This window comes from Typopeltis vanoorti, chromosome 14 (assembly GCF_054136105.1).
Source record: "Typopeltis vanoorti isolate ZY-2024b chromosome 14, IOZ_Tvanoo_1.0, whole genome shotgun sequence".
In the NCBI taxonomy this organism is placed as follows: Eukaryota; Metazoa; Arthropoda; class Arachnida; order Uropygi; family Thelyphonidae; genus Typopeltis; species Typopeltis vanoorti.
Genome location: NC_143562.1, coordinates 8,220,006 through 8,246,200, shown reverse-complemented (window position 1 = coordinate 8,246,200; position 26,195 = coordinate 8,220,006). Strand labels below are relative to the sequence as shown.

The window sequence follows — 26,195 nt, the reverse complement described above, 5'->3', positions numbered from 1 at the left end:
TTAGCAAATTATAAAAAAAAAGCACTCAATGTTGAATTCAGCAAATATTTTATTATGAGGGGGAAAATTATGAATCTTTGTAATTTTGGATGACTAGTTTTCAAACAGGCCACTCTAGTGACTATAATCATTGGTCATCTCTTTACTGGAAGCTTTTACAGATATTCTTATGAGCTCTGACCCTAACTCTGTCACACCACAACTTAATCAGTTAACTTATGAATTTATGACTGGAAGATTTATGAATTTATGATCTAAGAGATAAGTACTGAAAAGAGGTCACTGAATTTGGACAAAAGGCATATGATTTTGCTCCAGTCATAAACTCACATTTAAATCAATAAGAGAGAGAGCTCTAACAAACTTAGTATAAACTGACAATCATTTAGCATAAGTAAACTTAATATTAAAAATTACCATTAAATTGCACACTACCAATAAGATAAAGAATGATTCTCTTAAACATGACTAATACTGATGACTTTGGCAACCGCTGTAATGGGATCTTCTAATTACATGGGAGGTAAAGCAGTATTGAAATCAAAAGACAGAAAAACATGATATAATTAGTAGAAAAATACTTTTAGTTAACTGAAATGTTAATATATTTTTGATGCTCCACTAAAAAATTCATTTCACGAATTATAATCCAAAGAATTTTCTCAGTAGTGATGATTGGTTCACAAGCACATCAGCGCATGGTGAATTCTTCAGTATTGACCTGTCAATGTTCTTCAAGAAAGTTTCTTCAATTAGAAGACAATGTAATGTCATATTAACTTTCCATAATTTCTGTCATAATGTAAATTATTATGCTTCAATTTAGAAAACTTTATATGACTTAACCTCCTTGACATGCCTGCACAATTACATAGATGTAAAGTGCTACTGAAATTGAAATAATATTTTAATAATATTAAAATAACATGGATACAAAGCATAAATTAATTGATTTATTACATTCATATGTCATTTGGGTGGTTAATGCAATGCTACACAGTAGAATAGTTTGGACCTCCCTAGAGACAATATGCTAGGATCCTGTCAAGTACTTATAAACACATTTTCCACATTTTGCTCAAATAATATTTGTTGCAGTCATGCAATTAAGTATACCAAACAATTATACTTGAATTGTTAGTAATGAAAGATGTTTAATCCTAAACTAATCTTATTTTGGTAGGTTTGTTTAGTAAAAACTTTGGTTCAAAAACAAGAATCCCTCCCTGAGATAGATTATCACATTTTGTACAAATGTTTTTTATTATAAGCTTGCCAAATTTTGGCAGCTTACTTTAATCTTCTGACTTCTTGCATGCATGAGCCTACACCTTCTCATTATGTCAAATGACTAAATATAGTCAATTCTGCATGACCTCTCAATTTGAAAAGATTCTTGTGTAACAAATTAAAGAAAAAAAATTCCAATATCTTCTAAAAGTATTCCAAACAGCTTTATAATTTTCTTAAACATATTAAAGTCCCTCATTAATATGAATTTTTTTAGTACACATTAAGAGATTTCAGGTTTGGGATAATAAGTTACTCAATAATCATAGATATGGTTCCTTTTTAATATGAACTCTACTTTTATGAGCTCTAAGATTGCCAGCTAGTAAAAACGATTTTCCACAGGTTTCACACTTGTAAGGTTTTTTATTAGAGTGGATTTTTTGGTGATTTTTAAGATAACAAGCTTGTGAAAATGATTTACCACACGTTTCACAGATATAAGGTTTTTCATTAGTATGGATTTTTTTGTGAGTTTTAAGATAACAAGCTCTTGAAAACGACTTACCACATCTTTCACAGTTATAAGGTTTTTCATTAGTATGAATTTGTCTATGAGTATTAAGAGTATCATTTTGTGAAAAAGATATTCCACAAGTTTCGCAACGGAAGCATTTCTCATGGGGATGATGTTTCCTTGAATGGATTTTAAGACGAGACAATTGCGAAAATATTCTTCCACAAGTTTCACAGATAAAGGCTTTTGCATCACTGTGAATTCCCCTATGTGTTCGAAGCGTAGAAGACTGTGAAAATGATTTTCCACAAGTTTCACAGACAAAGGGCTTCTCATTAGTATGAACTCTGAGATGATCTTTAAGAAGTGAAACTCGTGAAAATGATTTGTCACAAGTCTCACATATAAAAGGTTTCTCATTAGTATGAAGACTTTTGTGAGTTTTAAGACTACAAGCATATGAAAATGATTTTCCACAAGTTTCACATATAAAAGGTTTCTCATTAGTATGAATTCTTTTGTGAGTTTTGAGACGACAAGCAAATGAAAATGATTTTCCACAAGTTTCACAGACAAAAGAATTTTCCTTACTATGAATTAGTTCGTGAGTTTTTAAATTTGAAACTTGTGAAAATGATTTACCACAAATATCACACTTGAAAGGTTTCTTATTAGCATGAACCGTTTCATGAATTTTCACATTCGATGCATGTGAAAATGCTTTTCCACAAATATCATACTTGAAAGGTTTCTCATTAGCATGAAGTGTCTGATGAATTTTAACAATTGATGCATGTGAAAACGCTTTTCCACAAGTTTCACAGAAAAAAAGCTTCTCCTTAGTGTGAACCCTTTTGTGAGCTTTAAGAGTAGAAGCTAATAAAAATGATTTGCCACAGGTTTTACACATAAAAAGTTTCCTGTCAATGCGATGTCTTACACGTCTTTTAATGTTGTAAGATTCTGTAAATGATCTGCCATAAGTTCCAAAAGTAAACGTTTTACGAATAGTTGGAAGCAATACTGATTGCTTCTCAGGTTCATAATACTGGGAAGATATCCCTGATGCATCACACAAAGATGCTTCATGAGTTTGATCTGTTGTAAATTTATTTCTGTACTCTGGACAATAAAGTGAATTAGATATTAAATCATCACTCAAACATTCTTCCATATTAGTTTTGCATGTGCTGTACAATGTGAATTACAGATCTCAGAGATAAAAAAAAATTTCTGCAGTATGGCAGCTGGAATGAATAACCATGTTCCATCTATGAACTGTGATCTGTTTTAAAAGAAAAAAATATATATATTAGTAACAACTTTACATAGTTGAAAGGAAATAATTACAGTATATTCATTTCATGTAGGTATTATCCATTATTTTTTCATTACAGCAAAATTTATTGTTTAAGGTGCACCCCTATTTATAATGCAGTCACAGTGTGCTAATTGCTGTTAATACAAATTTTAAAATTGTGAACCTATATATCAGACTGCTGCAGAAAAGAAAAATTTTCTTTTTGAAGAAACACAAAAATGGAAAGAACATTTTTATACAATTTTCATGTTAAGCAAATTGGAAGCTAAGCTCTCTGAATCAAATTGTTTGTCTCGTTTGGCCTAGTGGAGAGCATATATGCTCTCCAACCAACAGATTGTTGGTTAGAAAGTGGATGGAATTGCATTGTTGTAAAAGCCTACTATGAATGACCTCATATATGATACCTTCTTGAGTTTATAAGGTTTGTCTTTACGAGAGAGAAGTAAGGAGGAGGCAAAAGCATTACATGCATGTTTTATGCAGATAGAATGGCTTGAGGTTATGATTAATCACATTGCCGTCAATATAGATAAAATAATTCACTCCTCACATACTTCGTATCCATCATATATTTCAATGTAATATCAATGGTATTACAATTTTAACATGCACTTCGCATCCATGGTAACTTTGATGTGTATACACATCATGGCCGGTTGGGTGGTTAATCACAGGCTATGAGAATAGATGTATCATGATTTTTAACTACCTGTGTACTCTGCAAATTTTATAGAATAAAAAACAAATTAAAAGTTTTCAGGAAGAAAATCCCAGTCACATCTGTATGAGACAGATGGAGTTGACAATTTTCCAGGTTAGTCTGTTATTGGTCAAGACTATTGTATAATATCACATTTCAGTCTACTAAGACTTCTAACTGCATTGATCCACTTGGAACTTCTTCTTCTGTCATTTTTCTATCATCATGACAACAAACACCTGTTTTGCTAACTTTTCCTCTGACATTATTATTATTATTATTATGGCTTGTATGGGTATCTCCATGGAGTCAGTAGACTCATCGCAGGAGACCCAAACTATCAAAACAATATCTATCATATCTCTTCTTGAATTCATTTACAGATGAAGAACTCACAACTGAGTCAGGCAATGCAAAAAACCTCATTCTCACACCCTTGTTAACCACACTTTTCCTCAATTTCCAGGGATGACCTCTTGTTCTTCCATCACTATCACAGAGCTGAAACATTTCCCCTGAACCAATCTTATAAAAACCTTTTAGTAATTTCTGCCTATCAACCAATCTCTGCAACCCACAAGCTCTCAATCTATCAACGTAGGGAGCAGTTTTTACATCACTCACCGACTTAGTCACTCTCCTCTGAACCTTTTCCACAACCTCCTCATCTCCAAGGAATCCAGGTGACCAGACCTGAGTACAGTAATCCAAATGTGGAAGTATCAATGCTTTATAAAGGGGAATAATAACCTCTTTATCTCTGGATGTTAGTGTGTTCCTCAATAACCAAGTAATCCTATGTGCAATCTTGGCCACCTTAGCAATGTGTCCCTTGAACTTCATCTCCCTATCTACCAACACTCTTAAGTCCCTATCCTCCTCAATCTCTTACAGTACTATTCCATCAATGTAATACACAGCTGGTAATCTTTTAATCCCAAAATGCATAACTTTACACTTTTCCACATTTAACTGACATCCATTTCTTTTTGCCCATTTTACCAGCTTATTTAAATCATCCTGCAAACTCTCAACATCAGCTTGATTTTTTATTGCACTACCCAACTTTGTATCATCAGCAAACAACTGAATATCTCCCTTTAAGCCATTTCCTATATCGTTTATGTACAAATTAAACAACAATGTCACAAGCACAGCACCCTGAGGCACACCACTTGGTCACCTGCCTCATCCTGGATGTTGCTCCTCCATACACCACCTTCTGGTATCTCTCCGTGAGCCATTCTCCTTTCCATATCACCAATTTAGTATCCATCCCCATCTGCTCCAATTTGCACAACAATTTTCCATGGGGTATGCTGTCAAAAGCCTTAGCAAAATCCAGAAGTACCACTGTGTAGCCATTTCCTTTGTCCAACTCATGTCATTCTATTATAAAAAGGTCCTCTAGTAGGATGGAAGGGATTGAGACTTTTGTCTTGTTGATGGAGCGACCTATGACAGGAGCACGCACACGGTCAAGGTGGCGATGAGCCATAAGGCAAGCCGCCGAAAAGTAGAAGAGAAAAGTGAAGGAATAATGAAATAATAATAATATGAATGGCTGGTCTAGTGGTTAGTGTATCTGCTCTCCAGCTAAAAGGTTGTGGGTTCGAATCCTGTGGGCATGGATGTTTTTGATTGTCTGTGGAAATACTAGTGGTGGTGGGGGGAGGTAAATGGCATCGGTGTAGTTCCAGTTCGTTGTATTTGGTAGATTGAGTGGCAGAGACAGAGAGCCCTCCCTCGATGAGTCTTGGACTCCCTGGAGGTGTCACATAATAATAATAATAATAAAAAGCTAATAAATTGCTAAGGCATGATCGATCTTTAACAAAACCATGTTGGCCCCTATAGAGTATCATATTCTGATCTACCCATTCTTGAATTTTGTCTTTAACCAACTTTTCCAATACTTTTACCACCACTCCCGAGATGGTAATTGGTCTGTAATTAACTACTGCAGTTTTAGAGCCACCTTTATGCAAAGGAACTACTTTGCCTTCCTTTCACTCCCTAGTGACCATACCAGAGTTCAAACTTAAATTGAATAACCAAGTAAGAGACGTTGAAAATTCCTTTGCACATTCATGCAACACCCGAGCTGATATTCCATCTAAACCTACAGCAGTGTTTGCATTTAAATTTTGCAATATACTAAGTAGCTCTGATTTCTTAACTTCAATTCTCACATTAGTTATTGCTACAGGTACAGAGATATTCTCACTTGGGTGATAGACTTTTGAAAAGTGATCACTCAGTAACTCTACTATTACATTTGAATTGATCACCTCGATACCACCAGCACCCACTAAGGTTATCCTTCCGAAGTCATTCTTCCTTTTACTTGCCATAGTGGAAGAACTCTTTGGGATTATGCTTGATCTCCTTGGCTAAGGTCTTTTCATAATCTGATTTAGCTTTTCTTACTATGCTGGTAACCTTCCTAGCTTGAACCTTGTATGGGTGTACTGATTGCCTTTCTCCTTGTAAATTCTCCATAACATTTTCTTTTTTTGCAGAACAAGCTTGATACTACTACTCATCCATCTAATGCCTACCTTGTTTGTCTTCCTGACCATGGGGACACAATCTGATATTGCCTTCCTCAGATACCCGCTGATTTTATCCCATGCACTGCTAACATCTTTCCCCTGCAATATGTTCTGCCATGGGACTGCTGCAAGCTCACTCCGAAGCTTGTTATAATTGCCTAACCTGTAGTTCCATTTTTCCCCTAACATATTCATTTTTAATATGATTCTGCCATTCTGTTCACTCTCCCTAATTTTTCGCAGAACTCACATCTAGTCTTCAAACAACTATTTTATTTGTAACCAGTTCTCAGATGCTTAGGTATGAGATTGATTTGAACACCATCTTGTATAATTTAGTATTCTGATTAATTTGTCTCTTATTCCATATAAATTTATTTAACTGATTCCCTACACATCAACTTTTTTTGATGTGTAGGGAATCTATTTCCATATTTAATTAGTATCTTCACTAAAATTTGTGTCTAAATAGTATATTTTACTCATTTGTGTATTCTCCATTCAGAATATAACATCAGTTATACTGTGTATGGAGACTATTTTTTATAGTCTATCTTTTTATCGCTAATTTCCACACCATATCTCTTACAGTAGTTATTTAATAATACAGCATCATCTGTATAAAATAAGGAGCTAAAATGAATCTCTCCAAGGCTTAATTATTCTTTTCATGTGATCCATATGAAAACAATGTGGAACGTATGTTTATGGATTTGACCTTGGGAAGTGTGCCAGAGGGAAATGCTGTGTCTGGTGGCCATGAATGTGCATAATGAATATCAGGTGAAAGCAGGATGTGTGGAGAGAGAAAGATAACTGCTGTAACATAGAAGCCATGAAGACTGAATTGGGGAAGGTGAAGAGATTAAGAAAGTAGAAAGACAGTTTAGCTAGTGTGAGAAGAAGATAGAATGGGATAGAAAGAGAAAGGAAATAGATGAAAGTCATGAGTGTGGTAGCAAAACATAGAGATGAGAGAAAGAGGGGGGGGGGGAGAGTGGCAGCAGAAAGTGTCAGGGATACCTGTAAGACAAGAATGAATGAATCTGCTGGGAGTTGATTTGGAGTGTGAGCAGAGTTGCAGATCAGTGCTTGCTGGGAAAAAATAATAGAATGTGTGGCAAAATAATGCAAGGTGAAAATGTAGAGAAGATGATTTTAATGGATCGCACAAATGACCTGAGAGGTAATGTGAATTATGTAGCAAGGGATCTGAAATTTGAACTTCAGCCAGTGCAGCAGAAATGTGTCATAGTCAGTGTGCATAGTACATGCTACAGTAGCAAACAAATTAATTTGAGGACTCACATTTTAAAGAAAAATTTTAATTTTGTAAGAAAATAAGCACAATAATTAAACTCCAACTTTACCTAATTTATATGTGCTCCTCTCTCTTCTAATAAGTTCATTAATTTGCTTAGGCATGGACTCTACCAATGTAGAACACATTTTTCTTATTTCTGGATCTCAAAGCCATACTTTTCTAATAGATTGCATTTAGTTATCCGTTGTATCACAATTTAATTACCTAAATGTTCTATTGGGTTAATATCAGGAGAATTACCTGGCCACTGGAGCAATTGTATGTTGTGATTTCTGAGGAACCCTTTCACTTTTTGTTAAGTGTGGCATGGAGCAAGATCCTGTTGGAAGTTGAGTTCATTGCTTTTCTGCATTTTCTGGGACCACTTTTTTCTCCAATATTTTTAAGTATTGGTCACTTTTCATCACACTGTAAAAAGGCATAAGTTATCCTGGACCATCATAGGTAAAATAACCCCATCACATCTTTTTAGCTGGGTGTTTAGGAGCTTGTTGAAGGTGGGTGGTAGAAGTCTTCTCAGTCCATATTTGTGAACATAGGGTACTCGCTCTCCTTGGACAAAGAAATGGCTTTCATCTGAGAATATGACTTTTTCCACTTCTCAACAGTCCAATCTTTGCACACTTTTGTCAACTGGAGCCTCTTTTTCTGCATAGCCTTTGTCAACAGCTGTTTCTTTTTTGGTCCATGGGCATTCTTCTTTGTTTTCAACAATCTTCGATGGATTGTCATGTCAGGAACATTAATCCCACAAGCTGTCAAGTCTCTATTTAAGTCCACAGAAGACAATCTTGAGTTCATTTTACTTTTCCTAATTAGTAAATGATCGTGAGTAAGTGTAGTCATGATCATTTACTTTTCTGTCAGAAAAAAAAGGTACCTGTCTCCCTAAACCTCTTTAAAATCGCATTAACAGTACCCAAACTAACACTACACTCACCGGCAATTTGTCTCTGAGTCACTGATTTTTGCTGAGAAAGAGTACATATTTTTGAATGCTTTCTTGGAGATGTATAAATATTTGTACATTTATACATTTATAATACAATGAATAAAACACTTAGGGGGTGCTTAAGGGTCAAAGATGTATAACTGAGAGGAGACCTCCACATAGCCTTTAAAGGAATGCAGAGAACCAACCAGGGCTTCTGACCTAATGTCCAATCCTCACCTTCTCGTGGTGCACCCTGTTGGGTATCTACTTGGATACTAAACGAACGAGGATAGGCTGGCAATTTGGGATTTAGCCGACCAAATTGTATTCTTATTGGTTAAACCAAAATAAAAAATGATGGTACAACATGACAAAATTTCATGCCGGCTGGGACATCGCCCGGTTAAACAAGGCCCCCATTGTTTTCGCCAGGGAACCAGGGCGAACAGCGAAAAGTCAGCTACTGGAACAAATTTGAAAACACACCCCAACTTAATATCAACAGAGTTAAAGATCGGTACTATCAACGTAAGAAGCCTGAATGGCAAAGTAATGCTGCTAGCTGAGGAATTAGATAAGTACCAGATCGACATAATAGGGGTGACTGAAACAAAAAAGACCAAAACTGGTGAGATCTTTCTGAGCAATAAATACAAAATGCTATATTCAGGCAATGACAATTAAGGAAAAGAAGGAGTAGCCATAATATTCAACACAAAATACGAGGCTAATCTTCTTGAATGGCAGTCAGTCTCAAGTAGAGTAATGTGGGCAAATATGAGAATGCAGAACTGGACAATGAGACTTATTTGTGCCTATGGTCCCACAGAAGGTTCTAGGTAGAAGTGGAGGAATTTTTTGAGGCTTTAGAAAAATCAACTGACACAATGAAAAAGGAAAAGTTGATCCTTGTTGGAGATCTAAATAGCAGAGTGGGAAATGATTGTGAGACATACAAAAATATTTTGGGAAAATTTGGAGAAAAGAGCAAAGCTAATAATAATGGCAAATATCTGTTGGATTTCTGCTCAGGACATGGACTGGTTATTACTAACACCATGTTCCAACATAAAAATGTGCACAAATTCACATGGAGAGAAGAGGCTAGGAATAAGAAAAGTCTCATTGACTATGTTATTGTTGATAGTGATGTTTTCTCCCTGGTGCAGGACACCAGAGTGTACAGAGGATTTGAAATCGGAAGTGATCACTATTTAGTCTTGAGCAGGATAAAATTGAATTTCATATTGAAAAGAATAACATGTAAGAAAGTTTTAAAGTGAATAAAAGTTGAGCAGCTCTCAGATGTGAACTGTAGACTAAAATACACAAAGATTATTGAAAAAAAAATGAAAGAGTTTGAGAACAGGAATCAAACCTTGGAGATTCAGTGGCAAACTCTGAAGAAAACATTGATTGATTCTGCCAGAGAGGCATGTGGTGAGGTTGTCTGCAAGGATAAAAAAATCAGAACTCCCTGGTGGACACAGGAAGTTAAAGAGGCAGTGAAGGAAAAGAAGAAAGCATATCATTCCTGTCAAATAAGTCAGCTTGTGCTCTTAGAGAATATAGAGACAAATGCAAGAATGCTAAACACTGTGTAAAACTAGCTAAACAAAAGTCATGGGAGGACTTTGGCAAGAATATAGAAATTAAATATCAAGAAGGTGGCAAAATATTCTGGAGGTTGTTGAAGAAGCTTAGGAATGGAGGAAAGTGTGCTGTAAAAGGAGTTAGAGATGATAAAGGTGACATGAAAATGGGAGAAAAAGATATCCTTGAAGTATGGAGTAATTACTTTGAAAAACTGCTAAATGAAACAAACAGTGATGACAGCACAGTGGTAAAAAACACTGACCAGGTATGCAGTCAGGAATACATATCCATACCTGAAGTAAAAAAAAAGCCATCAAAAGCCTGAAATGTGGAAAGGCAGCAGGAGTAGATGATATTCAACCATCAATGCTCAAGCATGGAGGGTATAAAAGTCCTACAGTGGCCACTGCACAGTTCAGAAGGCCTGGACAGAGGGACAAATTCCAGATGATTGGAGTAGAGCATTCATAGTACCCATATGCAAGCAAGATCTATGCAAGTATACTTCAGAAACGGTTGAGAAGAATTGTGGAAGAAAAGCTTGGTGAAGAACAAACTGGATTCAGGCCAAATAGAGACTGTCAGGATCAGATCTTCACTTTACGACAAATAATCGGGAATATAATCTGTATTTAAGTTTTGTCGATTTGGAAAAGGCATATGACATCAATATGCTGCAGTTATATGGTGTCAATGGGGCATTATATCAAGCAATACTTAGTCTTTATTTGAGTTGTAAGTCAGCAGTTAGAATTGAAGAAAGTACAGGAATAAGGTTTAATGTTAAATCTGGTGTGAGACAAGGATGTACATTATCCCCTTTGTTATTCATTATCTATATGGATCACATTATGAAGGAAAGTGGTATTAAACATGATATCAAAATTGGAGATGTTAATGTCAGCTCTTTGCTTTATGCGGATGATGTTATACTTCTAAATAAACCCGCTACAAGTCTGCAAGATTCTCTGACTAAATTGAATAACTGTTGTAATAGATATGGTATGAAGGTCAGCAATAAAAAGACAAAGACAATGAAAATAGGCAGAATCATTGAAAATGTCAACTGTGTTGTGAATGGAGAACCTGTGGAACAAGTGAAACATTTCAGCTACTTAGGCACGATTTTTATTGAAGATGGTAAATTAATAGAAATAGATAACAGAATCAACAAAGCTGGTATGGTAGGAAGTCAATTGAATAAATTCATATGGAATAAGAGAGAAATTACTCAGAACACTAAATTAGCTGTATACAAGACAGTGTTCAAACCAGTTTTGACTTATGGATCTGAGAGCTGGGTCAGAAGTAACACTTGACCAAAGACTAGAGACTGCAGATATGAGAGTCGTGAGAAAGATTATAGGCGTGAATAGATGGCATCAATGGCAATATCATATTAAAAACGAGGATATTAGGAAAGAACTTGACATTGTCAGCATCCAGGAATGCATTAGCAGAGCTAATCTCAGGTGGTATGGTCACTTAAACAGAAATGGCGAGGAAAGATTAGCAAAACAAGTGTTCTCTGCCAGGTTGGCAGCAAAACGACCCAGAGGAAGACCAAGATATAGGTAGATTGATACGGTACAAAGTGCCTTAGACGATAGAAATATAAGATCTGATAATGTTTGAGTCTTGACAAGTAACATACTGATTTGGAGGAAAATTGTAGATAGGAAGTTAGTAATGATGTAGTTTTTTCATGTAGTACTATCATATCCTGTACACCCCTTGAGGGTACATGGCAGGAATTTGATGATGATGATGATGATGAATAAAACACTACGAATGCAACTTCTTTATGCTATTAAAAAGAAAGAAGTTATTTGTTATGGTGACTCTATAATAAAACATGCTGTAGATGAGCGAGTCATAACATCAAATTTTCCTGCAGCAAAGATTAAGAATATAAAAGAAGCAATTCTAAAACAGAAAAGAAAAGTAAACAAAATCGTAGTTATAGTAGGTACGAACGACTTAACTGCCAATAAGTTCAGTATGAGAGAGGACATGAAAGGGTTGTTGGAAGAGGCGAGAGTGAGAAAGTGAAAATCATCAGTATTTTACCTAGCTATGATAAAAATGAATTAAGAAGGGATATGATAGCAAATGATTAGAGAAATGTATAGGCTGTGTAGAAGGAATGGATGCGTTTTTGGATGTGTGGAGTGAGTTTGAGGGAAGATTGGATTTGTATAAGAGGGACGGCCTACATCTGAATGCGTTTGGTATCAGGAGTCTAGAAAAACTAATAACTGGTATGAGATCTAACACAGAGAGTCAGGGAAACTAAACTATAAAGGGAGGAATTGTGTGAATGTGAGTGTCAGAGCGACAATGTTATACAACTGTGTTAATGACAGGAATGGGCTTTGTCATGGAAATGTCGATGAGGAGAGTATGATTTCGGGTTTGTGTTCATCCAGTTCGGACTCATCAAATGTGTGCAAATATGTCTGCATGTGTAAGGCATTAGAGAAGAATATAGATTTGCAAGTTGTCAAACTGTGTCAGGTAGATAGCAGACAAGACAATACAAAAGAACAAACAGGTAGATGATTATGTCTGTACATGAATGCTAGTAGTGTCAGTATCAAAGGGATAGATTTTCTCGCCTTAGTCAACATGTTGCAATCTCAGATTGTAGGTATTAGTGAGACCTGGCAATCAAAATCAGACCTACTAAATGGCATTGAGTGTCAAGGGTACATTATTTTTAGGCAGGATAGAGAGGAAGAGGCGTGCTGCTAATGGTATCAGATGACTTGAATCCAGTTGGAGTTGAGACCTATGATTGTAGTACTACCACTAACAATATTTCATGTGGCAGTGAGTTTGAAGCCATCTGGTGTGAGGTGGAATCTGACAAGATCAATTACATAGTGAGGTATTGTTACAGACCTAGTGGATTAGTTGCTAGTGATGAAGAAATGCATCACTAAATAGAAAAGATGAGCATGAAAAGAGTAATCATAATGGGAGACTTTAATTATCCACATATTAACTGGGTAGCAGTAGAATCTCATGAGAAGAATGAAAATGCATTTATTGAGCTGTTGCAGGACAACTTCAAGCAGCATGTGACAGAAGGAACTCGAGGGCAAGAGTGTTAGATTTGATTATAGTGTCAGAGTGTTTCAGTTAAAGACATGACTATACTGCCTCTGATTGTGACAGTGATCATGCAGTATTCACTTGGGAAGTGACTAAATTTATGAATGTTCCATTCAGAAAAGGTTATATGCTGAACTACAAAGCAGGAAATTATGACCAACTGAGGAGTATACCAAGTTCAGTGGAATGGGATCAGTTGCTGGATGGAAAGAATATCAACAGTGCATGGGAAGCATTTAAACAATACTTAAATGATGTGATATCAGAATGTTATCCCTAGAGTTTAAAGAATAAATAGAGTAGGAGTCAAATGGATGAGTAATCTTATTAAGCAAGAGATTCGTAAGAAAAGGATGATGTGGAAAGAACACAGTGTGCATAAGGATGACATCCATTATGAACGTTATAAGCAGCCGGTCAGAATAGTCACAACTGTTGTATGGAAAGCAAAGTCTCAGTGAAAAGAACTGGCTCTGCGTGCTAAAGGCAATCCACAAGAATTCTATCGATATGCTGCAAGTAAAAGAAAGAATAACTGTTCTAAATCCTGATGGCCTGAGTGTTACAGATACAGAAGAGGTTGTTCAGTTAACGAGTACCCATTTTGTTAAAAGCTATCAACCTAGTGTACGCAGCATTGAGCTCACTGTTACCTCTTCACTAGATGAAGAAACGTAGGTGTATGAGGACAAGATATTAGAGCTGTTGCACAAATTGAATAAGAATTCAGCAATACAAACTAATGGGATATCAGCATGTGTGCTAAAAGAGTGTTCAGCTGAACTGGCCATTCCTTTGACTAGGCTGTTAATACGAGTCTCAGAACAGGGAATATTCTGCAGGAATGGAAGGAATGTATGGCAATTCCATTGCACAAGGGTGGTGCAAAGACTGATGTATCCAACTATTGACCAATTAGTATCCCAGGAGTGGTGGCGAAGATTTTGGAAAAATTGGTAAATTTCCCTTAGTAAACATGGGTTTCCTAAGGGAAGGCCATGTTTTAGCAACTTGCTCACATTCTATAACAATGTTACCATTGAACAAGACAAGAGAAAATGGATACACCATGATAGTTTTGGATTTTGCTAAGGCTTTTGACAGAAAACAGCATGGTAAACTGTTGCATAAATTGAAGAAAATGAGTTTAGGTTATAGAATATTAGCATGGATAAGATGGCTGACCGACAGATATCAAAAAGTGGTATACAGGAGATGTGAGTCTGCAAGATTTAAAGCAGATTAAAGGAGATTAACCCCTTAACGCACTCAAATGACTTAACTTGGGTCCAAGAAACTGAATTTTTTCCACACACCCGACTTAATACGTGTGACCGTGAATTTTAATTTCACGTATAAATACAACCGAATATACATGCTAGACAATTTTGTGCCTATTTCCTTTCAGCCGAGAAAAGTTGCCAACAGCATGCATTAGCTATTTCGTTTGCATTTGCACATTTTTTGTCCACTATTGCCTGCTGCATCATCACCTGTAAATGTCAATTCTTTGTTTTGCAATTGCGCATTTGTTCACTAGAATGCCGTTTACATCGAGACCGTTTATATTTTATAATATTTGTTTGTTATTTATTTTTACATTATATTTATTACCCTATCATGGATGGTGATCAAGACTGGTTATTTAGTTCAGAAGATGAAACTTTAGAACACAGTGGCACTGATTCAGAAGTTGATGCTATTTCAGAGGATGAAAGTACTGATGATGAAACTCTTGCTTCAGCCCAACAATGGTATCCAATACAACAAGATGCTCATCCACCATTCACTTTCGCAGAAGCCCCTGGTATAAAAAATATTGATGTTGGCAATTATAACTGCCTAAATTTCTTCGAGCTTTTTTTTAAAGATCAATTGATTCAACGTGTTGTGGATGAAACAAATAGATATGCGAGGAGTTGTACCCGTGGTAAAGAAAAGACTTCTTGGTATGACACAAATCCAAATGAAATCAGAGTATTTCTAGCTGCTGTACTTTTGCAAAGTATAGTAAGAAAATCAGAATACCATCATTAATGGACAAAAAATCCATTATTATATACACCATTTTTTCCGGATTATATGAGCAGGAAACGCTTCGAGGCCATAAAACAATTTCTACATTTTTCAAATAATGATGAATTTGATCCAGCAAATCACCCTTGCCCAAAACTCAACAAAATCTGGCCAATTTATGAAGATTTGAATAGAAAATTTGGCAATTCAATTATGCCAGAGAAATTGGTGACTATTGACGAAAGTTTATTGCTTTATAAAGGTTGTCTGGGACGGGTGCAATACATTCCTCTCAAATAGATTCGGCATAAAAACATACTTATTATGTGAATCACAAAGTGGATGTGTCTATAATTTTATAATCTATATTGGCAAGAATACCATTCTGGAGAGAGATTTTAGCAATCTTCCAATGTCTTCGCAAGTACTGATGACTTGGATAAAACCTTTATTGAATAAAGGTTATTGTTTGACTATGGATAATTTCTATAATTCACCTGGATTAGCGGATCTATTGATAAAAAATAAGACTGATGTTTATGGAACATTACGCGTATCACGAAAAGAAGTACCCAGCGAATTGAAGAATAAAAAATTGAAAACTGGAGAAGGAATTGGTTTTCAGAGAGGGAAAGTGTGTGTAATGAAATGGAAGGACAAGAAGGATATCTCCCTTATCTCTACCATTCACACTACATCAATGGTAGATATAGAGATGCGCAAAGGAAGAATAAAAAAACCGCAACTTGTGTTGGATTACAACTGTACCATGGGTAGTGTTGATCGCAGTGATCAACACCTGTCTTCGTATGTTGTACCCAGAAAGAGAAGCAAGAAGTATTATAAAAAGATTTTCTTTCATCCCTTAGACCTGGCACTGTGGAATGCTTTCATGCGTTACCAAAAATCTAGCGGTAAGATGATTCACTTTATTTTCGCCTCAAAGTAATCGAAATCTCCATTGAAAAATATAAAACTACAAGCATTTCAAGAAGTGTATGTCCATCAAATATCCCAACACCACTGAGATTATCTGCACAACATTTTCCATCTTTCATACCATCAACAGAAAAGAAAGAAAATCCAACTTGCCAGTGTTTCCTCTGCTCAAGAAAAAGGAATGAACACAATAAAAGGGTTCGCAAAGAAACAAGATATATGTGCACTGACTGTGACGTTCCTCTTCGTGTCATCCTGTGTTTTAGAATTTACCTCACAGTGGTAAATTCTGACTAAAACATTATTATTTTCAAGATTTTTTTGTTGCCCGAGTTAACTCAGTTTAGTGAAGTAGATGCAGTTTAGTTAAACTTTTTTTTTTTTTTTTGCAAAAAGAGACTTTTTTTTGTGTTTTTCCAAGATTTGTTAATGTTCTTTTGTGTATAAAGAAAATAAAGAATAAAAAAATTGGCAGAAAAAAGACCGCTTTCTGAGTTTTAATTGGTGCATTAAGGGGTTAAAGCAGCTCTTCCATCCAATTTCTGTGCCTCTGGACCTGATGACTTTCCTGCATCTAGGCTTCGGAAGGTGCCATTGAACATTCATCAAGACATAGTGGACATTCTCCTTTCCAGTAAAGTAATACCACCATACTTACGTGCTTCAAGAACTATCTTCATTCCGAAGAAAAAAGTTTCAAGCTGTGCATCAGACTTTTACCTATTACCATCTCCCCTGTGTTACTTAGACTCTATCATAAAATATTAGTTAAACGACTTCAGCAACATATACAGCATGATTATTGACAGAGAGCTTTTGTCCCTTTGGATGGCTGTGCCAAGAATATATATCTTCTTTCTTCTCTTCTCTCTGATTCCCGACGTCACCTTAATCCTCTATATATGGTGTCGCCAGACCTCCAAAAGGCCTTTGACAGCATCCCCCTTCCTGCTCTCCTTCAAGTGCTGTCTATTGCTGGATGTCCAGAATCCTTTCTTTCCTATATTATGGAGCTATACTTGGGTAGCTCCATCACTATCACTACAGGGTCCCGTGCAACTTCTATTCCTACAGTGTGACGGGTTCACCAGGGTGATCCTCTATCTCCCCTTTTCTTTAACTGCATCACAGATGAGTTTCTTCATTCTCTTCCTAGCCATACAGGCTACTCTCTAGGCGCTTCTTCCTTTAATGCTATGGCTTTTGCGGACAATCTTATTCTCGTAGCCTCTACTAAGATAGGCTTGCAGGAACTCCTTGACTGGACAGTTGACTACTTCTCTATTCAAGGCCTTTCTATTAATGTAGAGAAGTCCTGCTCTTTAGCTCCTGTCCCCTCTGGTCGTGACAAGAAGCTTAAGGTCGAGACTATAGAGTTTTCCCTGCACGGGAGGCCGTTGCATGCTTTGACCATCCTGGAATAGTGGAGATACCTTGGTATCATGTTCACCCCAAAGAGGTCTTCTGTCCCTTCTATCCTAGAAGCTGGGATCACTTCTTTGAGGAAAGCTCCTCTCAAGCCCCAGCAAAGACTGTTTCTCCTTTCCCACTATCTCCTACCTCGCTTTTACTACAAGTTGGTGCTTGGTAGGACATATATCTTGGTACTCTCCCGAATGGACAGGGCTATCCGTTCAGCCATGAGATCATGGTTTCGACTGACACTCCTACTACATATTTCCATGCAAGGGTGAAGGATGGTGGGCATGAGGTTCCATCACTTAGATGGCTGATCCCACGCCTGCGGCTGTCAAGAATCGTGCAGTTAGAACTATCTTCTTCCCCCATCTGCAGAGAGGCTTTCTATAGCCCATTAATACAAGAAGACTTTAGGCGTGCTAAAGGCTGGTCCCATTATCAAGGTACTTTAATCAAGTCAGCACCCTCAGAACACAAGAGATAGGCATCTCTGTTGCACTGTTCTGTAGATGGTGCTCCTTTAAAAGAATCATATCTGGTGCCTCCCCAGCATGATTGGGTAAGGGATGGCACCAGATTCCTCCCTGGGTTTGAGTATTTTGACCTTATCTAGACGAGGATCAATGCGCTGCCTACTCGAGCCCGCGCAGCTTGATGGGGTAGTGACAACTCCAACTGTAGGGCTGGCTGCCACTACAGTGAGACATTGTCTCATATAGCCCAGTGTTGCTTCCGCACCACTGGGTCCACATGAGGAGGCATGATACCGTGGTCTCCATTCTGAACAACCGCTTTAAGAACAAAGGTTGGGAGACTGCGGTGGAACCACATTATAGGACCTCCGCAGGTTTGCATAAGCCAGACTTAGTGATTAAAAGAGATGTTGACGCTTGGGTAGTTGATGCCCAGGTGGTGGGAACAGGGCACCCACTAGCCTCCTCTTCTAAAGTAAATTATAAAAATAACCAAGATCTAGTTAGTAAGATATGGGAGGAGCATGGGGAAACTCCGAGGTTTACCAGCACCACTATCTCTTTACATGGCGTATGGAGTGCAGATAGTTGTAAGGACTTAAAACAGCTTGGGCTTATACAGAAGGATATAAAGGTTCTTTCCTTGAGGGCCCTACAGGGCACACTGGTGACTAGCATTGCCACCAGAGAATGACTACAATGATAACTAGAACAGGCATAGGGTAAAACGGCTGTAAAGGCTTAGGCCTATATTAAGTCTGGACGAGATGTCTAGACATGATGTAGGGGTAGTACTGCCCGTAACCAGTACAAAGATTAATAAAAAAATAAAAAATTAAAAAAAAAAGAAATAAAATAACAAGTGGTATACCACAAGGATCAGTGCTCGGTCCACTATTATTCAATCTGCACATTAATGATATTGGGAAGGATTTGACAAGCGACATACAGCTATTTGCTGATGATGCAAAAATAGGTAGGGTAATCAGGAATGCTGCTGATATGCCACACTTGCAGAATTATTATATTTATGGCTATTTTGCCTGCTTCTGTTTAGGAGTGGCCCTCCTAAAAAAAGGGGCATTCCAAAATAGAAGCAGGCAAAATAGCCGTAAATATAATAGCTTATTAAGAGGAGTAACATGGGATTTTCCCAGAAATAATATCCATAATTTACTTGCAGAATGATTTGAATAGCCTGGAATTGCGGGCATGGGAAAATGGGTGTCAGTTCAATGTCAGTAAATGCAAAGTCATTCAATTCGGCATGATTAGATATCCAATGTTGTATTATATTGGTGAGATTTGAGCTAGAAGAAACTGATGCGGCTGGGGATCTTGGAGTGTTAATAGATAGGAAGTTGAAGTTCTGGGGCCATGTGGCAAAGATTGCAAATACAACTCAAAAGATAATTGAAATGCTGAAATGTTCACACATGCTGAAATGTTCACACACATTAAGGAGGTGTGTGTGAACATTTCACACACACCTCCTTATCTTGTGTGAAATGTTCACACAAGATAAGGAGGCTGCATACTCTGTTGAAGGAAGTGGGGGAGGCAAATGATCTGAGAGCAATGATTGATAGAAACCTGAAATTCGGGGAGCATACTGCAAAGGTGGTGAAGGTAACCCAGAGGATTGCTGCAATACTGAGAAGGATGCTGACCTGCAGAGATAAAAGAGTTGCCATTCCATTGTATAAAGCCCTGATCAGACCACACTTGGACTACTGCTCATATTTGGTCCCCAGGATTTGAAGGGATGGTTAGTAAACCTGTTATTTACAGAGTATATTTTGTTTATCCACTCCATTTCTATATGCAAGTTCTTACCATCTTCTCCAAATGCTATACAATTACTCCAGAGAAATTGACAGGGCTAGACACATCAGTCTTTGCACTACCCTTCCACTGAATTATCATACATTCTTTTCATTCCTGTGGGATATTTCCTGAGCTAAAATGTTAACATGTTCCTTTAGCACATGTGCGGATATCCCATCTGTTCCAACTGCCCAATTCTTATCCAGGTTATGGCAACAGCTCTAAAATCTCTTTCTCATACTGCTTTATCTCTTCATCCAATTTAGTAGCAGTAGCACCATGTTCTATGTTACATACATCAAGTTGATAGATGCTTCCTTAATAGTATCTCTACCTTGATGCAGTAAGGAGGCTTGCGTGCACCAATGACCTCAAGAGCTATGCCAGTGGTAGCTAGGCTACTGGTAGGGCCTCCCTAGTTGGACAGGTTACGAGGCAGGGACCAAACTCAGAGAGATACCGTGATCCTCCAGGTTGGGAGTTTTGCATAGGGCTGGTTACCTTACCAAGTAAAAAAATTTCTACAACTTAGATGCTTGAACTGGAAAATTCATTGGACTGAAACAACAGAAAATGACATAGTAAAAATAAAATTAACCGATTAGGAATCAGACATTTAAAAGTAGGCATGTGGAATGTGCAAAGTATAACAACAAAGGAATTAGAATTAATAAAACAACTAAAAACATTAATATAGCCCTGATAATGGAAACAAAAAAAGAAATTAAAGGGAAAAATAGATACAGATCGTTTTACTATGCTATATAGTAAAACAGCCTCCATGGAGTCTTTTGACCCATGGAGGCCTGAATCATCATAAAAATAAAGATAAGAATTTAATTTAGAGACTCCTATGGCCTTTATAGATTACAAGAAAGTTTTTCATAAAATACACAGAGAAAATCTATGGAATATAATGAAATAACAAGGATATCCATTACATTTGGTACAAGCTATACAAAGTTTATATAAAAATACAAAAAGACAGATAGTTAGGTAATAAATTAACAGAAGACATTGAAATGAATCAGGGCATCAGATAGGGATAACGATCATCTCCAACTGTATTTAATATATATATATATATATATATATATATATATATATATATATATATATATATATATATATATATTGATCACATTATTAAAATATGGAAAACAACAATAAAACAAGGTATCCAGTCAACCAGAAAAACTGTTATCAGTACAATGCTGTATACAGATGATCAGATTATATTACAAGAAATGAAGATGACTTTCAAAAGTCAGTTTATCAATTACGCAAAATAAACCAACAGTACAATTTAAAAATTTCACATAAGAAAACAAAAGTTTTCTTTTGTTTTCTGGAACAATTAAAAGGACACTGAATATGAAAAAAAAAAAAAAATTAAATTAAAAAATTTAAAAAAAAAAGATGAGAAATCCAACTAAATTTTATAAAGTAATGCCCACTCTACTATATGGTTCAGAAACATGGACAGTTAAAAAGAAAGATGAAAGTAAAATACAAGCTGCAGAGATGACATTTTTAAGACTAAATAAATGGGGGGACCATTTTAAGAAATGAAGACAGAAAAGATCTAGATATTTACAATGTAAATGAAAAAGATCAAGGAATATAGAGAGAAATGGAAAGAATATTATTTTTAGGATGGAAAGATATCAGCTACCAAAAGAGGTGGATAGATATAGACCAAAGGGAAAAAAAAAGAGAGAGAGAGAGAGAGAGAGGAAGACCAGCTGCAAGATGGAAAGAGCAATGAAGCCATAACAAGCAAATGCCTAATCTTTGAAGAGAAGAAGAAGGTTAATAGATCTTGGTGAAGTAAGAACTCATTATTTGAACTACCTCATCTGCTTCGGATACTAGGGTACCATCTGCATTCAGTACAGTTATTATTATTTGTCACCTCCAGGGAGTCCAAAGACTCATCGAGGGAGGGCATCCACTCTGCAACTCTGTCTCCACCACTCACAATCCACCAATTCACCGCAACTACACCAAAGCCATCTATCACCGACCACCACCACTAGTATTTCCACAGACAATCACAAACATCTACGCCCACGGCGGGATTCAAACCCGCAGCCTTTTGACTGGGGAGCAGATACACTAACCACTCGACCAGCCAGGCTGACCAAATTTTCTCTAGTCAGCGACTAAAATCGAAATGATGATGCGCTTTCTTCTGATAGTGTAGCACTGAGGAATGCAAACACCATTTCCACTGAGTCACATGGGTGCTTATTCTTCCACAGTAATTCTTTCTTTCATTTGCAGCTAACAAAATTCTTCTGGGTTGCCTCTAGCCTATGCAGCCAATTTCTTTACATACTTTAACTTGGCTTTTTGTACAATACTTATAACTTTTCTGGCCTGAGCTTTATACATACTTTATAACTCCACTCACTCTTATTCTCATGATATTCTTTCCACATCATCATCTTCTTATGGTCTCCTGTTTAAGATTGCACATCCATTTGAATCCATTCTATTTGTTCGTTGAACTCTAGAGACACATTCTGATACTGCATCATTTAAGCATATTTTCAAGATTCCCATGCACTGCTTCATGCATTCCTTCCCATTCAACAATTGCAGAATCAAATATAGTAGTTGCATGAGTTTGTCATAATTTCCAGATTTGTAGTTAAGCATATAACCTGTCTTGAATGGAACATCTATATAGTTGTCTACTTCCTAGTCAGTACGGCATGATGACTGTCACCAAGTGGTGGAAAAATAGTCATATCCTGAACTGAGACACCATTTGATGCTATGATCAAATCTAACACTCTTTGTCTTTGTGTTGCTTCTTTCACATGATGCTTGAGGAAGTTGTAACACACCATCTCAAGAAATTCTCCTTTGTTCTTAATATGAGTTTTCTCTTACACCCAATCAACATTCAGATAATTTAAGTTACCCATATTAATTACTCATTTAGTACTCATCTTGGTAAATGGGCATTGCATTTCTTCATTCCTAGCAAATGACCTACCAAGTCTATAGTAACATCCACCATATATTCCATCATGTTAGCCGCTGGTTCAGACCAGATAGTCTCAAACTTAGTGTTACATGAGAAATTATTACCATTATTGCTTTCATGTATTTCTATCTTAAATGGAAACAAGTCATCTAATTTCATTAGTAATATTTCCCCCATCTCTTCTACTCTTCTGTCATTCCTAAAAATACCATATCTGTTGAACTCAACTCCAGTTAAGTGTATGAATCTGACTGCCAGGTTCCACCAACAATTTTAGGCCACAACATATACACCACGGCAACTGTTCTCCAGCCAAAAGGCTGCGGGTTTGAATCCCGCTGTGGGCATGGATGTTTGTGATTGTCTATGAAAATACTAGTGGTGGTGGTGGTGGTCAGCGGTAGATGTCATTGGTGTAGACGATGAATGTAGTTATAAATAGTGGATTGAGTGGTGGAGATGGAGAGTTGTGGAGTAGGTGCCCTGCCTCGATGAATTTTTGGACTCCCTGGAGGTGTTATATAATAAAATAAAAACTTAACTGCTTTCTTTCTATACTCCTGGCATTTGTTATATGGTGGAAACAGTGTGAATGCAGTGAATGACAGTACCTGTATTTCAAAGCTGCTTCTATATTAAAAAAAAAAAAATTTAAATAAATAATTGAGGTTCTATTTGCCACTGTGCCAAACTAGCTATAACATGGTAAAAAACAGGGGCTCATTTTATAATCAAGGCTCACCTTGTACAACAACATTTGTAACTTCAAACTCTGGGACCAGAAATTACAGATGTTTATAATTATGTTATAGGAAAAATCTGATATCAAATAAAATGAGACATGTTTCATTATTTACAAACATTATTTGGAAAATATTAATATGAAAAAAATGTACAGATTTTATAGAGAAAATACACTTTGGTTATGTGATATATTGGCTTCACTTACTAAAAAGTCAGATTAGTTTTCAAAGGCCACAGCTAGAGATACTTATTCCTATGTGCATGCACTGCTGGTATTGACTTTGTAATATTTTCAAACAGGGTGATGCATTTATTATTATTACTTGACACCTCCAGGGAGTTCAAAGACTCATCAAGGGAGGGCAGGGCACCTATTCTACAGCTCTCTGTTTCCACCACTCAATTCACTGCAATGAAATGCCAATAACTGCAATGAATCTACCGCCAACCACCACCACCACTAGTATTTTCACAGACAATCACAAACATTCATGCCCACAGCAGGATTTGAACCCACAGCCTTTTGGCTGGAGAGCAGATATGCTAACCACTCAGCCAACCAGGCCAGCATTCATTGTCTTGAAAAGGTTAGGTTAGCTTTTGATGGCTGAAAGACAGAGGTGTTTGCTTCTCGGTAGGTGTGTTACTTGAAAACCAAAAGAAAGAACTAAAGAGATAAATTATACAGAAAAGCCAATACAAGTAATGTGTGTACTTAGAAACAAACACCTTAGGTCCATGGCCAAAGCTAACCTGACCTTTTAAAGTCAGTGAAGCCAATATATCACATAAAAAATATACAATTTCCTTATTACATCTGGATGTTTTTCATATCACATTAACATTTGTAAATAATGAAACAGATCGCATTTTATTTCACATCAAATTTATTCTATGATATAATTATAAACATCTGTAACCCCTGGTCGCAGAGTATGAAACCCTATAGTTTCTCTAACTTCATACTCTGTTTATAATTGTTATCAGGAAAATGTGATATGAAATTACACGTGATGTTTTGTTATTTGCAAATATTATTGGGAAAATGCGATGAAAAATATCCTGATGTTTAATTTGCAAATGTTATAGGGAAAATGCTACTTTTGTTATTATAATTATTATTTGACACCTCCAGGGAGTCCAAAGACTCATCGAGGGAGAGTGTGCCAAAGCATCGAACGATTGGGCCCCTTCCAACTACTAACCGCGCTCAAACTTACTTAACTGAGCCATTAGTAGCAGAGGCTCTACCAACCTTTGCCTTATGTGAAGTTAGAGTATATAAAACCGGAGTTTCTCTTTTAGCGATTACCGCTCGACGATAACCGAGCAGGAATAAGTTAAAATATCGTTTCATAATGTTTATTTTATTTAAAAATAAATGAGTTTTCATTTCTGATTACTTCATTGATACCTATTTTCTTCTACAACAACAACCATGGGTTCAACGCCCTAGGTGTCTGATGCCATCTTGATAAGATTCTTCCACTGCATTCTATTTTGTGCAAGATGACTCAGTTTGTGTATAGAATTTCCGCACCATTTGACAATGTCATCGCCCCATTCTCTGTTTGGTCTTCCTCTTTTGTTCTTTCCTTCCATCATTCCAAACAGCAACGTTTTTAATTTTCTCTCATCGTTCATTCTACATATATGGCCAAATATTTTCTTCTTGTACCAAAAAAAGGAAGATTTAAGTAATTTTTTTTCAAAGTTTTCCAGCTCAGGTTAAAAACTATGCTAGATAAAATTTAAATGTAAATTCGTGATTTTTTTCTCAATTTTATTGCAGTAGTAATTATTCACAAACGCAATCGTAAAATATTTCAAAAGACACCCAATAGCACTCATTGTTAATGCTCGGAATTCACGCGGTGTCATTCTTCATCAGAAACTAACACGTTGATAAACATTTTGACAGTGAAACTGACAGAACGTAATGAAAAGCAACCACATTGTAGATGATTTACGTGATTTTATTCGGTTATGGAAGGTATCTTTACATACCTTGTGTACCAATAGCAGAAATAATAGACATTGGCACTGTATAAGTATGAGCAACATGACTTCTTACCTATCAATTTAATCCTTGGGATGAAAAAACAAAAATATAATATATATATTGCATAATAATAACATAGCAGTTGCAGGCCGTGAAATCTCCTATATTCCCATGCAACAGAAAAAAAATATCGTGTTAGAGCTTCTCGAATTAATTATAGATGGCGCACAGAGAAAGTAACTTGTGAAATTTGAGAAGTCGAAGATGTGTAGTAGAACATGTAAATTATATGCTGAACGTTTTTCCTCTTAGTTATACTACATATTAAAGATGCCAAGAAATGATATTATTGGTTTCATCTTTTATCCAAGTATAGACAAACAAAGTTTGCGCGTGAAATAACTTCAAGACTGAGCTACTTGCATATAGCGGCTAATGACTTCACATCGATTGCTTCGGATCCCATAATGCAACACACAT

At 36.5% G+C, this 26,195-nt stretch overlaps 1 protein-coding gene across 1 annotated transcript; it reads right to left on the bottom strand.

The window, feature by feature from the left end:
• On the bottom strand, positions 1–25,886 carry LOC150099163 (uncharacterized). The gene is made up of 2 exons (XM_090403596.1): positions 25,788–25,886; positions 1–3,032 (listed from the first exon to the last, which is right to left on the bottom strand). Exon 2 carries the CDS (start codon positions 2,919–2,921, stop codon positions 1,554–1,556), a length of 1,368 nt encoding a protein of 455 aa, XP_090259722.1. The 5' UTR covers positions 2,922–3,032; positions 25,788–25,886; the 3' UTR covers positions 1–1,553.
• Positions 25,887–26,195: the final 309 nt, after the last annotated feature.

Bases quoted from the DNA above. Each gene is read 5' to 3' on its own strand.
- LOC150099163 (XM_090403596.1), bottom strand. From the start codon at position 2,921: ATGGAAGAATGTTTGAGTGATGATTTAATATCTAATTCACTTTATTGT.